The 15,151-nt window shown below is 41.8% G+C and overlaps 3 protein-coding genes across 6 annotated transcripts in view; 2 read left to right on the top strand and 1 right to left on the bottom strand.

Moving 5' to 3' along the window:
* vps53 (VPS53 subunit of GARP complex) overlaps positions 1 to 8,634 on the top strand; it is a 28,924-nt gene extending 20,290 nt beyond the window's left edge. For 2 of the 3 annotated variants that reach the window (XM_029680953.2, XM_029680954.2), the window contains 2 exons: positions 6,156 to 6,260; positions 6,403 to 8,634. In XM_029680953.2, coding sequence (XP_029536813.2) covers positions 6,156 to 6,260; positions 6,403 to 6,573 — 276 coding nt within the window. In that variant the 3' untranslated portion in view covers positions 6,574 to 8,634. Of the gene's footprint in view, positions 1 to 2,668; positions 2,785 to 6,155; positions 6,261 to 6,402 lie in introns of those variants that run through there. The other variant, XM_065000324.1, reaches the window with a different exon arrangement.
* Positions 8,635 to 8,967: 333 nt separating this feature from the next.
* On the top strand, positions 8,968 to 11,893 carry LOC115141773 (refilin-B). Of its 2 annotated transcripts, XM_029680955.2 has the most exons (5): positions 8,968 to 9,038; positions 9,168 to 9,308; positions 9,447 to 9,646; positions 9,896 to 9,990; positions 10,305 to 11,893. In XM_029680955.2, the coding sequence occupies exons 3-5, from the start codon at positions 9,449 to 9,451 to the stop codon at positions 10,621 to 10,623; spliced, it is 612 nt and encodes a 203-aa protein (XP_029536815.2). In that variant the 5' UTR covers positions 8,968 to 9,038; positions 9,168 to 9,308; positions 9,447 to 9,448; the 3' UTR covers positions 10,624 to 11,893. The 2 variants fall into 2 exon arrangements, with proteins under 2 accessions (XP_029536815.2, XP_064856397.1); XM_065000325.1 differs by having other exon boundaries at positions 9,017 to 9,308.
* A 210-nt stretch (positions 11,894 to 12,103) lies between these two features.
* liat1 (ligand of ATE1) lies at positions 12,104 to 13,799 on the bottom strand. The gene is made up of 2 exons (XM_029680957.2): positions 13,223 to 13,799; positions 12,104 to 12,557 (listed from the first exon to the last, which is right to left on the bottom strand). The coding sequence occupies exons 1-2, from the start codon at positions 13,404 to 13,406 to the stop codon at positions 12,142 to 12,144; spliced, it is 600 nt and encodes a 199-aa protein (XP_029536817.1). The 5' UTR covers positions 13,407 to 13,799; the 3' UTR covers positions 12,104 to 12,141.
* Between the last annotated feature and the right edge of the window lie 1,352 nt (positions 13,800 to 15,151).

The following is a 15,151-nucleotide window of genomic DNA, read 5'->3' as shown; positions in this document are numbered from 1 at the left end:
CCCTGTGACCCTAAAACGTAATTCAGAGTCCACAGACACCGAGACGCGATAGTCCGGCATTCCATTGTGACACAGACATGACCACCATCCACAGGTGATGCACAGCCCGACTGCGCACCTCCCCAAAATCCCCAACCAACGCAGCTCTGCATACAAATCCTCTATTCATTTGAATGTGTTAAGTTGGAGAAATTGCATAAGCCGCACTGAGAATTCGAAAAGTATGAAAGGCAGCAGTCCAATATTCTTGAACACTGCTGTGCGTATACCTACATGTTTTGGACTCTGATAGGCACTTCACACAACCATGCTACAATGTTACACTACAACCATGCTACAATGTTACACTACAACCATGCTACAATGTTACACTACAACCATGTTACAATGTTACTCTACAACCATGTTACACGACAACCATGCTACAATGTTACACTACAACCATGCTACAATGTTACACTACAACCATGTTACACGACAACCATGCTACAATGTTACACTACAACCATGCTACAATGTTACACTACAACCATGCTACAATGTTAAACTACAACCATGCTACAATGTTACACTACAACCATGTCACACTACAACCATGCTACAATGTTACACTACAACCATGCTACAATGTTACACTACAACCATGTTACACTACAACCATGCTACAATGTTACACTACAACCATGCTACAATGTTACACTACAACCATGTTACACGACAACCATGCTACAATGTTACACTATAACCATGTTACACTACAACCATGCTACACGACAACCATGCTACAATGTTACACTACAACCATGCTAGAATGTTAAACTACAACCATGCTACAATGTTACACTACAACCATGTTACACGACAACCATGCTACAATGTTAAACTACAACCATGCTACACTACAACCATGCTACAATGTTACACTACAACAATGTTACACTACAACAATGCTACAATGTTACACTACAACCATGTTACACTACAACCATGCTACAATGTCTATCTTTGACCATGCTTCACCGTTTCTGTACAACCACACAACAAAGTTTCACTACAGCCACTTCTACCTAATCCTACCACTTAATTGACCCTAAAACTTAACCTTAACCCACGCCTCAAGGGTAATCCTAACCATTAACCTCTACCCTTTTTAAATACACTGGCTTGGCTAAACATGATTATAACCACTGTTCATTCCTGTGTTTTGGCATTTAACAATAAGTAACAATAACTAAATACTGAATTTTGTCTAAATGTGTGCTGTTTGACTGCCGAGCCAAGTATGAACATTGTCTGACTTGACCAGATTATCAATTTATGTTTTATTTTAATTGAATAACTGCTTGTCTACAGGTTAATTATTTATCTTTAACCCCACTAAGGAAAGGGTTTTATGACCAAGTTCCCATTAAGTAGCTGAGGAATAGGAGCTGAGCTGTGCCCCTGGGTTTTAATGAGAGAGACCGGAGAAGAAGGCAGGCTTTAAACACACATGGGCGTGCTCATGCACAGTGTGTCAACCTGCTGGAGCCAAGAGAGGTGTGAGTGGTTAGGGAATGCAGGCTTCCACGCGTATACTCATGCAAGCAAACACACACACTTTCGGGAATGCTCACATACGTCAGACACATGTATCCTTGGCTTGTCTCTTCTACAGAGTAAACACAGTCTGATTGGTTGACCTTGCCCCAGGGTTGGCCAATATAATGCAGAAAGACAATGGCACGCACCTGTCTTCTCAGCCAAAACCCACCCATCCCTAGAGCCTATCCCCTCACCCTACCCTAGTCCAGTTACCCTGCCCCCAAGGCTTGTGACCCGATCCCAGAGGAAACTTCCCTCACCCCCTTGTCTCCCTCACACACACGAAGGAAGGCAGCCTTGATGTCTGTCTAATGGGCTTAATGGTCTGTTTTATTGGTCAGCCTGGGACCTGCTCTAATGGCCAGGCTGATCTGTCTTACTGGTCAGCCTGGGAACTGCTCTAATGTCCAGGCTGATCTGTCTTAATGGTCAGCTTGGGACCTGCTCTAATGGCCAGGCTGATCTGTCTTAATAACCTCTTGTGACCAGTATTTTCATTTTTGGAAAAATAACGTTCCCAAAGTAAACAGGATATTTTGTCAGGACAAGATGTTAGAATATGCATATAATTGACAGCTTAGGATAGAAAACACTCTAAAGTTTCCAAAACTGTAAAAATATTGTCTGAGTATAACAGAACTGATATTGCAGGTGAAAGCCTGAGAAAAATCCAATCCGGAAGTGCCTCATGTTTTGAAAGCTCTGCGTTCCAATGCGTCCCTATTGAGCAGTGAATGGGCTATCAACCAGATTACTTTTTCTACGTATTCCCCAAGGTGTCTACAGCATTGTGACGTAGTTTACGCCTTTATGTTGAAGAATACCCGTAAGCGGCTACATTGTGTAAGTGGTCACCTGATGGCTCTCAGAGTGATTCTCGCGTAAAATACAGAGGTAGCCATTTTTCCAATCGGTCCTACTGAAAAACCAATTGTCCCGGTGGATATATAATCGAATAGATATTTGAAAAACACCTTGAGGATTGATTATAAACAACGTTTGCCATGTTTCTGCCGATATTATGGAGCTAATTTGGAATATTTTTCGGGTGTTGTCTGACCGAAATTTCCGGTCTATTTCTCAGCCAAACGTGAAGAACAAACAGAGCTATTTCGCCTACAAAAATGTTATTTTTTGGAAAAAAGGAACATTGGCTATCTAACTGGGATTCTCGTGAGTGAAAACATCTGAAGCTCAAAGGTAAACAATTTAATTTGATTGCTTTTCTGATTTTCGTTACCTGCTGCTAGCTGGACATAATGCTATGCTAGGCTATCGATAAAGTTACACAAATGCTTGTCTTGCTTTGGCTGTAAAGCATATTTTGAACATCTGAGATGACAGGGTGATTAACAAAAGGCTAAGCTGTGTCTCAATATATTTCACTTGTGATTTTCATGAATAGGAATATTTTCTAGTAATATTTATGTCCGTTGCGTTATGCTAATTAGTGTCAGTCGATGATTACGCTCTCGGATCCGGGATGGGGTGTCACTAGAGGTTTTAATGGTCAGCTTGGGACCTGCTCTAATGGCAAGGCTGATCTGTCTTAATGGTCAGCTTGGGACTTGCTCTAATGGCCAGGCTGGTTAATTTGCTAAATTGTAATTACTTTGCTAATATGGCCTATTTATTGCCTTACCTCCTTACCTGATTTGCACACACTGTATATAGATTTTTCTATTGCTATTGACTGTACTTTTGTTTATCCCATGTGTAGCTCTTTTTTTGTCGCTTTGCTTTGCTTTATCTTGGTCAGGTTGCAGTTGTAAATGAGAACTTGTTCTCAACTGGCCTACCTGATTAAATAAAGGTGAAATATAAATTTAAAAAATGCTACATCAGCCATCAGAGCCATCAGGATGTCATCTATTCTGACCACAATCATTAGGACTACTGAAGATACAAGCATAGCCTCGTCTCCCTTTCTGTGTTTTTTGTCAAGATCATCTATCATTTAACATTTATACCAAGGGACTTCTAGTTATCAGATATTCAGGATATGTGGCCCTACATTCAAAACAGTTTAGCGGCCTCTTCTCAGTGTCGACACCTGGGACGTGTACGGATGATTCCACATGTGAAGCACACAAGGCCGTTAGTCCATAGAGGAATGCCTTGAATGTGTTTACATACAGTACAGTACCAGTCAAAAGTTGAGACACACCTACTCATTCCAGGGTTTTTCTCATTTTTTTAACTATTTCTACATTGTAGAATAATAGTGAAGACATCAGAACTATGAAATAACACATATGGATGCATGTAGTAACCAAAAACATGTTAAACAAATCCAAATATATTTGAGATTCTTCATATAGCCACCCTTTGCCTTGATGACTGCTTTGCTCACTCTTGGCATTCTCTCAACCAGCTTCATAAGATAGTCACCTGGAATGCATTTCCAACCGTTTGAATGAGTTCCCACATACAGTGTCTTCGGAAAGTATTACAGCCTTACGTTACAGCCTTATTCTAAAATTGATTAAATAAATAAAAATCCTCAGAAATCTATACACAATACCCCATAATTAAAATGAAAACAGGTTTTGGACAATTTTAGCACATTTATACAAAATAATAAACATATACCTTATTTACATAAGTATTTAAACCTTTTTCTATGAGACTTGAAATTGAGCTCAGGTGCATCCTGTTTCCAATGATCATCCTTGAGATGTTTCTACAACTTGATTGGAGTCCACCTGTGGTAAATTCAATTGATTGGACATGATTTGGGAAGGCACACACCTGTCTAGGTTTTGATGTCTTCACTATTCTACAATGTAGAAAATAGGAAAAATTAAGAAAAACCCTTGAATGCGTAGGGGGCAACTTTTGACTGGTACTGTACATTCCCCTTTGTCTGCCGCCCATTTCTCCTGTGTGTGTGTGTGTGTGTTATAAGGCCTTGAACCGACATACAAGGCGTATAGAATTGTTTTCTTCGATCTGGTGAGCAGTTCAGCCCTGGAAGTTGTGGTACCTATGTGCCTGTTAGGTGATTGTTTTATGTTGGGCCTGGCAGGGCCTACAGATGCTGAAAGTCTAGAGAAATACATGTTACCATATTTCCTATGTAGTGCACTACTTTTGACCAGAGCCCTATTCCTTATCAATCCATACACATAGGTCAGTGTGGGGCCTCAGGCCAGTATGGATGGACTATTCCTGGTCAAATGTTTGTAGGATGTCCATGGGTGATCAAAGCAAAGGTTATGGTGATGATGACTGATAAAGTAGTTTAGGCTGTTTGAGTATAATGGTCTCCCAAGTTTAGACCTGTTCTGGTGAGTCTGTCTGTAGGTTGTGTCTGTCTCTCAGGCTCAGGCAGCCCTCCTTGGCCCATGAGACGTGGCTGTTTTCCACGCTCTCCAGCCCTCTATCCACCAACCCCATCTCTCTCCCCCACCACCAGAGTTCTTTTCTGGGGAGTGGAAATGCTACAACACCCCTCCACCCCACCTACTTCTAGCCTGGGTGTTTTTTTTCTTTTTTTTTCGTTCTCACTCTCCCTCCCTTTCGTTTTTACGAGCTAACTACAACAGTCCCTCCCGGCTTTCCCTGGGCCTCCCTCCAGGACAGTTGCTAAGTAAATCACTCAGTCCAGAGGGGAAGGAACCTCAAGAATTCCAGACAATCCAGTGTTCTATGTTCCGTCTCTCTTTGGTTTCGCTCTTTTATACATTCTGGCCCACACCCCTTAGGCACAGAGAGAGGACAAGAGGGGTTGGTGAGTGGCAAATGTTTTGGGTAGAGAAAAGGAGGGGTGGGGGGGTGCAATTCCCGATTTAAAAAAAATATATATATTTATAAAAATGTAATTTGATTTTTTTGTTTTAAATTTAAATGATAATATATATTTTTCTCAGTGTTATCTGTCAACCATGTTTGTCTGCCCGCTCTGTAGCATTGAGACTGATTCTAGTGGGTTGCTATCTGATCCAGCTTTTCCTATCTCTCTTGAAAGCAAAAAATAAATTCAACCTACAGTATTTCAACTTATTTTTTAAAACTTATTTTTTTTACTAATCTCCATTGCAATTTGCCCAAACACTCGATCTCTCATTATAGCCCCAAATAATGACCGGTGAGTCTAATTCCCATCCACCATGCGTGGAGTAATTGGTGTGTAAAAAGAAGAGGGGTCAGGTCTCCTAAATATATAGCCTTTCAGTAATATAGCCCAACAGTGCAGTCAGTGTGTGCTTCTATAATGGCACCCTATTCCCTATAAAGTGCACTACTTTTGACCAAATCCCATAGGGCTCTTGTCAAAAGTAGTGCAGTATATAGGGAATAGAATGTCGTTTTGGAAGCAGTCAGTGTTATGTTCGGGCTTTGTTTGCAGCTTTAACCACTTGCACACTGTCTGGTCTGATAGTTGACTGACTCTGGGGCCCGTTTGTTCTTACAGGCCACAAGCACTTACCGTGCGCACACAGTTTATGAATCTTGGTCATCTCATCATGGCTCTTGGGAAATGGGGGGTCTAAAAACCCGATGCTCTGCTTCAGTATTGAGATGTGAATGTATGAGCAACACTGATGTCTACTACCCACCCTCTACAGGTGGTCATGGCCCCCCATGAACCCTCCGTGGTGTTTGTGGATAACTACATCAAGCTCCTCGCTGATGGAAACCCAGAGACCTTCCAGAAAACTCTGGATATGAAGGTAAGGGCCACTTTGGTTGGGTTCACTTGTTTTGTCTTTCTCACTGACCTGTTTTCAACAGTTATCGACTACTTCCTCTGGCTCTTTTGTCTTGTTCTCTCTTGTTTTTTCCTCTTGCAATAACGTGTGTGTGTGTGTGTAGGGGTTGAAGCGCAGTGAGCAGAGCAGCATGTTGGAGCTCTTCAGACAGAGGTTACCCACTCCACCCTCAGGGGCCGACGGAGGCCCCTCTCTCTCCTTCAGCACCCCCACCCCCGAGCAGGAGAACTCGCGCATACGCAAACTGGAGAAGCTCATCAAAAAGAGACTATGAGCGTGCACACACTCATCACCATACCACACACAAAAGATTCCAGTAATTAATCTCAAATACCTTTTCTTGCTCTGTTCAAGCATAATGGAGAATTGCAGGCAGAGTAAAGACATGATTGTCTCATTTTTGTTAGGAGCATTAATGACCCTAATGATTTCAAAGTCAACTGTCGAATTATGAAGAAATTTCCTCAGCTGCAGAGCTGTTGGCACGTATTACTCATTTACTTGTGTATTTCTTTTCTGCTGCTCTTTTTATGACACTAAATACCCACGCTTTGTAAATGTTAAATGTAGACTATATCATACATACGCTATGCATTTTAACAAAATGTGTTTGCACTTAGACTGAGCTACTAACTAAAAACGGCTTTAGGAGCAATTTGCTGCCGCTTTGGCACCTATCCTCCCAGTCCCAGACTGAGAACAAGGAACTTCAATGCGTTTGAAGCTAACATTATGATATTCTCCAGTCCTGTGCCTTTGTGTGTTTCTCTTGGTTCCCTGTTCAAGGGGAGGATGCAGTTAGTTAGGAGTTTGTATGTTTCCAGTGTCCCTTCACAACAAGAACACCCTCCAGGTGGATGGACCGCATCCCACCATGCATTGATGTCTCCAGGTTCAGTGGTTAAGCCCCCAGGTCCAGGACAGAGAGGCTCTTGGGATTTCCTATCTCCTCAATTAGACACGAGACAGTTTCTGTGCTTTTTGAAAATCCCCCATGAAATGAGAACCAGTCAAAGCCTTTTAACTCTGGCCCTTCGCCAGGAACTGTATGCGTGTGAGACATTAAGCATGTTCATTTATTTAAGCTCTATTTCCCCATGTAATTCCTTGCTGAGCGTTTTATAAATGTCAATCTGAAGTGTATGTATGTATTTATGTATATGTGTGTGTGTGTATATATCTCTCTATATAAGTCTGAATCGATTTGATTACAGTGAGGGAGAGTTGCAGTACTTTATAACAGAGGAACTCATTGTACAACATTATATTGATTTCTGTCTTAAGATTTATTGTCTAAACCTTTTTTTTTTTTCTGTTATTCCGGGCCTCTGTTTGACATTGACAGGCCTAGATTACCTGTCAATAATAATGAAAATTTACTGACACTCCCATTATGCTTGTTTGCACTGAGCTGCACTGGGGTCGGAACGCAATCATGGTTACATTAAGACACTGTGTAAGATTGAAATACCGCTAGTTTTCCCAGAAAACATCCTCATGCTAGCTAGCAGTAGGCACTGCGCCCAGTTTGGAATGACATTGTCAGCCAATCAGCTCCTTTATTGTTCAACCATGGTGCTTCACGGTGTGTGTAACCATGATTGTGATCCGACCCCAGTACAGCTCAAGCGTAACGGTAGGGTTGGTATCTTCTGGCAAGTTCTCATTATGATTGACAGGTCATCTAGGCCTGTCAGTGTGAAACAGAGGCCTGGAATAACGACAGAAAAGAAAAGGTTTAGACAAATCTTCAACAGCAAAAAACATACATTGTAGAAAATGATCATTGTATAACAGTGAACATGTGTTTCTGTTAGACAGGGAACTGAGAAGTTAGCACAATGATGCTAGTGGAGAACAATAATATATTATTGAACACAGTTGCTTTTCATACTGTCATTGAGCTAATTATTTATACTGTGACTTGCTTCGGATAAAGTACTTATTGCATGTAACAGCAAATACTCTGGATCAGTGATCATTTGAGGTGGTTCATTCATATTTGGTGGTGTAGCACAAGATAAGGATGGGGTCTGAAGAATGTGTCTATCGTCAAGTATCTATTCTAAATAATTGTGGTTGAGGCATGAACGATTGTTTTTGGATTTCATCCTTGGAAATTCTTATTCTCCCCAAGAGAAATGTATGTATTAATATATTAATGCTTTTCATGTACACATTCATGCCTTTAGTTAATAATAAGAAAAACATGTTACTTTATATTGTCAGTAGGGGTAGGCCATCATTGTAAATAATAATTTGTTCTTAACTGACTTGCCTAGTTAAAGGTTACATTTAAAAATAAAATTAATTGGCAACTGGTCAAAAACATGAATACTACAAGTTTGCCATCATGTTTTCCTTGTAGAAATGTTGTATCTCACACACACACACCGCTCTCTATCTGATTCCATAGATGTAATCATTAGTCCAAACAATTTGTTTATATATATTGGACAAATTCAGATAGGTCCCTACCGGTTTCGTTCAGTTCGCTCCCGTTTAAGAAATGTTTTGCAACAGAACCGGCCCAATGAATAGGTCCAATTCAGTTTGAACTTTTACCAGGGTATTTTTTTCAGGGGGTGATGGCAAAAGGAGTTCCCATGTTTCGTTTTGTTGCCTTTCATTTTTCATCCAATCAGAGGTGAGGGTGCGTTTGAAAGGCGTTACCTTTTCTCTATTTTACTGCTAACAAAACTATGAAACCTTTTTGAAGGGAGAGAAGATTGAAGACAGGTAGGCGTGGACAATCTTCAGTGCCTTCTCATGTGTTCTTTTATACTTCAGTGCCCTTGACACATAGTTTGATTTCACTATTGTTAACTTCAAGGCCAACTATTTATGTTGAATCTCTTTATTTGGAAGGGCAAAAACATATTGGGGAGGAGAAATGTTCGTTGACTTATGGAAGATTTAAATAGCATGCAGTACAATTTGTCTAGACCGTAGCCTATTGCGAAGCAAGAGAAGTTGATGCAAGCCAATTGCCAACTTGCTTGATCATTGGTAAGTTACCCAACGTGAAGGATCAATTGCATTCAAGGGAAGTCGCTTCTACGAATTGGAAATCAATTTTACCTACAGTTCTGCAAACTCGCCGCGCAGTAGGGCTCGTCATTTTATTTTGTGACTTTTTTTTTAAAGCAATGGTGGGCAGACTAAACTTGCTGAATGTATGTGACGACGAGCCATTGGACATGAGTTGCAAAGCCGAGCGGGGACTTGACAGCCCGGACTCCGGACTACCCCCCAGCCCCAGTCCGAGCCACTGGCTGCTGACTGATTGCGGGGATAAAGGTGCCATAAGCCCGGTGTCTGAAGATGAGAGGACCGGGTCATCCTTGGTACGTAGGCTGTCGCACGGTTTACTACAATTGTTACAGTAACTGATAAAATCCCGCTATGAAATTGTAAGACAAAGTTGTTGCATTGTTAAAACATTGTTTCTGAAATAGCCTCTGAATACGTTTCCCTGCATGGCCCATAGTTAATCTGGGTCATGTCAATAGTAAATTGGGTGAGGAGTTTAAGCCAATCACATTTGCCACCTCCACCAAATATGTTCTCCTTATGCGAGTGCTGACTGCTTGCAGGTCCCTATTTTATCGATTGGATCTGTTCCTCAGCTGCACACGTTGTCCTACGGGGAGGGCATAGAACTTGATCCACTACCGTCCAAGGAAATACGGTATGCTGTTTTAAATAACTGCATGTAGGCTATGAATGTTTGTGTGTGGTTTGAAATTGGCTTAGTGCTGCATCTGCCTCGCTATTGGTATAAATACCTCTTTTTTTTTTTTTTTTTTTTTTTAAAGAAATGTGGTGGACCACAGATCAAATGTTGCATTTAAAAAAAGGTTATTTTACTTCTGTCAGCCTGTGTAGGCCTCCTGTAGCCAAGTGTCTTTTCTTGGAGGTTTGCAGTGCTTGAAAACTTGCCGCATACGATATCTAGCTGAACATGCAGTGAAATGACACTTGCCCAAACGTTGTCATTCCTAGATACACATCGTCTGTCCACTATGATTCTGAGCGTCACTTTATCCACGACGTGGCCATGCAGCCCAGAGGCCTGGGTCTGGAGAACTGCAGCCAGACGTTCCTGGCTGTTCCTCACAGCACCTGGAGACACTACAAGACCCAGCTAGACCTCCAGCCTCGCCAGCGGGCCCAGCATTTCCAGAGCACCACCATTGTCTACCCCAAGCACGCTCGCACCATCTACACCACAGAGCTGAGCTACGACAGCCGCCGGCTAGCCAGGAGATTCTTGTCGAGCGTGGAGCTGGAGGCTGCTGACCGGAGAAGGCTACCCCATTGAGGTTAGGGGGAAGGCTGGGCACGGCCTGAGGGAGAGGGCCCTGTGGGGCCCAACCATCCACCAGGCCGACGCCACACATGGACCCAGGTTACACAGTCTATTAGTTTAGATTGGTACTCAAATGTGGGCTACGATACTTTCCAGTCTCCAGGAGGGCAGAAGATGGAAGCCATATCTCTAGATCTGGAGTATCAAACAAATAGCAGGGACATCTGAGTGAGGCTGCCATCTACCAAAGTGTTGATCCAGTAGTAGCTAGTAAAGAGTTCTTTGGTATGTCAAAGTTGGATTCATTTTAACCAAGTGTTGAACTATGGACTGAGACAGGTGATGGTGTACTGTATACTATCACCATGGAGGAACTTAGAAACCAGATTTGGAAGTGAAGGATTGTTAGGGAAGTGTAGTCTGGACCATCACTGTCAACATTCTGTGTTTAGGCCTAACCATTGCAGTGGAGCTCATTGAACAATGATCCAACAATATAAGATTCAAGGCAATAGTGGAGTTTCCATGTGATTTTAGTAAGTTTTTACATTTGTAGACATGGGGAGTTGTCAAATTACTGTCTGACTGGGCTTCAAAATGTCTTGTCAAATCATGGTATTATGGTGTATTTGTTGCACAATATTACTTACCACAAGCAGAATATATATTCCTGGATAGTGTAACACCGAGCCATGTATAGAGATGTATGATCCTGGTGTAACACCAAACCCCATCGAAGTCTTGCCTAAACCAACATTGTCTACTGTAAGTATGGTCATGGAGCAGAAAGCCACAGCTTTTTTCATATTGTGTAAAAGAGTTGCAAGTTCTGTGTTGAAAGTTAGGACATTTTTCTTCCCATAGACCATTGCGAATTGAAGAAGTTTGTATGAGTTGGTAATGAGTAGCGAGAGATGATCAAATGTGTCATTATTGTTTTCAGTTATAAAGTTTTTGTATTTTCCTAATAGTGAAGTCTTGTTCTTACTAACACCTTATGGACTGTCCATAATCTTTGCCTATCCTCTTCTGGTTGCTTCCAGAGGTTTAATTTAGTTATGCATTTATTTGATGCTAATAAACTCCTTTTGGTAGCCTAATAGATTACTATTAGGCTACCAAACACAGGTAACTTCCCTCAAGGTCCTACAAGGATACACATCTAGAGGACCTGAACTGTCTTGAGATACCCAAAGGGCCTTATTGAAGTAAAATGATTTCGCTTTTTAAAGCTCTGTTTTTATAGTGTTTGTTTCAAATAAAGACCAACTGTTTTATATCAGATTTGAGAAGTGTTACAATTATTTGATATGTACTCTAATGCCATAAGCAAATTCAAAATAGTCTTATCAGGATTTTATCTTTTGGTTATCAATTAGGGATATGCGTTTTTTTTAAATTGCCACTAGTTGAGTAAAGATGCAATTACAATGTTCCACCATCTCAGATTGAGACTGCTATGCCATCTGCAGGATAAAGAAGGTACTGCACATCAAACCTATAGATTTATTCATGTGAAAACAGCCCCACCTAGATATTGTGTGTAATGGCACTACTGCTCTCCAAGTGTCCCTTGAACAAGCCCAAGTAGTCCATCACCCCCTGCTGTGAGGCCAGGTACCGTTTCCTCCGGTTGGCCTTGTACACCTCTATCCTCTCTGCCTCGGCCACCGGATCCTCCAAAACTCCATCCCACCTCAGGCTCTCCCTGGCTGGGTCGTTCTGGCCAGCCTGGTCCCATGACAGTGGGGCTTGGTGGGTACCAGCGTCTGGCCCTGTCAACGTTTCCTCGTGTTTCATTGCCTCTCGCTGGGATTTATTGTTGCGGAGGCTGGTCAGACTTCTGGCCTTGGTCTTTTTGCTGTTGGAGCTCTTCAGGGTGGGTTTGGACCGTGTGGAGGAGCCTTTGACGACCTGTTGCTGCTCAGTGTTGGTGAGTTTATCTGCTGTGAGTGCAGGCCGGCAAAGTGCAGGTTAATCTTAATTTGATACCAAAGTGTTTTGATTTCACAACACTATCACTCAACACATTCTCCCCTTGCAGGTCACTTTAGACTCTCACATTTAGTGCCTTTTTAGCGACGGGGCAGGCAGTGTTTTTTAAAAAAAATATAATGCTATAAGCTATTCATTGTTTATTGAAGGTGCAACATGCAGAAATAACTCATATTTCCTTTTTACTAAAATTCTAATAGTTCCCCTAATTTCCGTTTTTGACAAATGTACAGTGTTGAAAATCATTGTATCATCTAAACCACTGTGAAATATTAACCAAAAATATTGTTTGAAGCAAAACCGAAAGTAAAACACACAAACGAAACTTCAGAACAGGAAACAGAAATGGTGCACATAAAACATATCTACCGCTTTTTCTTTTTTTTTTTATCAGGGGGTCAGACTTGCTTTCAATGAGAGTGACAGATCTACAACTCACATTTCTATGCGATTTTGGTCGGGTAACCCAAAAAGTTACATACTGCAGCTTTAACAAAAACGATCCATGTTGGGGTTACTATGATAACGTTATGGTAAAACCCGTTGTGGGTAGGACTATAGGTCCACACTAGGCATTTAAAACTAGATTTTGTGAGCATCACCAAAACAAACCAACCTGCTGCATCATGGGAGTTTGAAGGCGAGCTCGGTCCTCTTCTCGTCGAACCACTCTTCTTTTTATCTTTTGTTTTGTGCTTTCTCTTTTTCTTTCGCTTGCTGTCATTTGTAAGGCTCACGTTGGTAGACATCAGAGCATCCTGGCACCATACCGCCGTATCAACGTTTCTGCTGTGGTTCATTCTCTACCGATGCTTGGGCTAACTCGATACACCATCAAATTATTGATAGTTTATACATTGTGTCAACTGCTTTATATCGAAGGATACATAAGGCCTAAACTTTATACAACGGTTACACCGGCGTGATGAATTGAGAAACGAGAACTTAATCAGATACTTTCAAGGTGTGCACTCCGATCCATTCTTCTCACATGGAACTTCTCCATGGAAACCAAAGGATCACCATTCCCAAATTCGTTGCGTTCGTCTGACCTATTCTAGAATGATTTCTATGAGTTGTACAGTAAAACTCGCGCGTGATACAAAGTATAAAACAAGACCCCATATGACGTGTTTGTGGAGGATCACGTGAGGAACTAGTGTTGCAGCGATTGATTACTGTAGCAACATTTTAACAACACTAGTTACTCACGTGATCTTTCACAGACACGAACCAATGAGACACGATCAAAACTATTATGATGTCATATGGGGAGTGACTTTACTCTGACAAGTCTGGGCAAAAAATCCATTGTACAGTCGTGGCCAAAAGTTTTGAGAATGACACAAATATGAATTTTCACAGTCTGCTGCCTCAGTTTGTATCATGGCAATTTTCATATACTCCAGAATGTTATGAAGAGTGATCAGATGAATTGCAATTAATTGCTAAGTCTCTCTTTGCCATGAAAATGAACTGAATCTCAAAAAACATTTCCACTGCATTTCAGCCCTATCACAAAAGGACCAGCTGACATCATGTAAGTGATTCTCTTGTTAACACAGGTGTGAGTGTTGACGAGGACAAGACTGGAGATCACTCTGTCATGCTGATTGAGTTTGAATAACAGACTGGAAGTTTCAAAAGGAGGGTGGTGCTTGGAATCATTGTTCTTCCTTTGTCAACCATGGTTACCTGCAAGTGAACACGTGCCGTCATTGTTTTGCACAAAAAAGGGCTTCACAGGCAAGGATATTGCTGCCATTAAGATTTCACCTAAATCAACCATTTATTGGATCATCAGGAACTTCAATGAGAGCAGTTCAATTGTTGTGAAGAAGGCTTCAGGGGGCCCAAGAAAGTCCAGCAAGCACCAGGACCGTCTCCTAAAGTTGATTTAGCTGCGGGATCGGGGCACCACCAGTACAGAGCTTGCTCAGGAATGGCAGCAGGCAGGTGTGAGTGCATCTGCACGCACTGTGAGGCGAAGACTTTTGGAGGATGGCCTGGTGTCAAGAAGGGCAGCAAAGAAGTCACTTCTCTCCAAGAAAAACATCAAGGACAGACTGATATTCTGCAAAAGGTACAGGGATTGAACTGCTGAGGACTAGGGTAAAGTCATTTTATCTGGTGAATCCCCTTTCCGATTGTTTGTGGCATCCGGAAAAAAGCTTGTCCGGAGAAGACAAGGTGAGCACTACCATCAGTCCTGTGTCATGCCAACAGTAAAGCATCCTGAGACCATTCATGTGTGGGGTTGCTTCTCAGCCAAGGGAGTGGGCTCTCACAATATTGCATAAGAACACAGCCATGAATAAAGAATGGTACCAACACATCCTCCGAGAGCAACTTCTCCCAACCATCCAGGAACAGTTTGGTGACGAACAATGCCTTTTCTAGCATGATGGAGCACCTTGCCATAAGGCAAATGTGATAACTAAGTGGCTCGGGGAACAAAATATTGATGTTTTGGGTCCATGGCCAGGAAACTCCTCAGACCTTAATCCCATTGAGAACTTGTGGTCAATCCTCAAGAGGCGGGTGG

This window comes from Oncorhynchus nerka, linkage group LG14 (assembly GCF_034236695.1).
Source record: "Oncorhynchus nerka isolate Pitt River linkage group LG14, Oner_Uvic_2.0, whole genome shotgun sequence".
Taxonomy (NCBI): Eukaryota; Metazoa; Chordata; class Actinopteri; order Salmoniformes; family Salmonidae; genus Oncorhynchus; species Oncorhynchus nerka.
The sequence above is the reverse complement of the archived record's forward strand: the minus strand, read 5'-3'. Positions and strand labels throughout refer to the sequence as shown.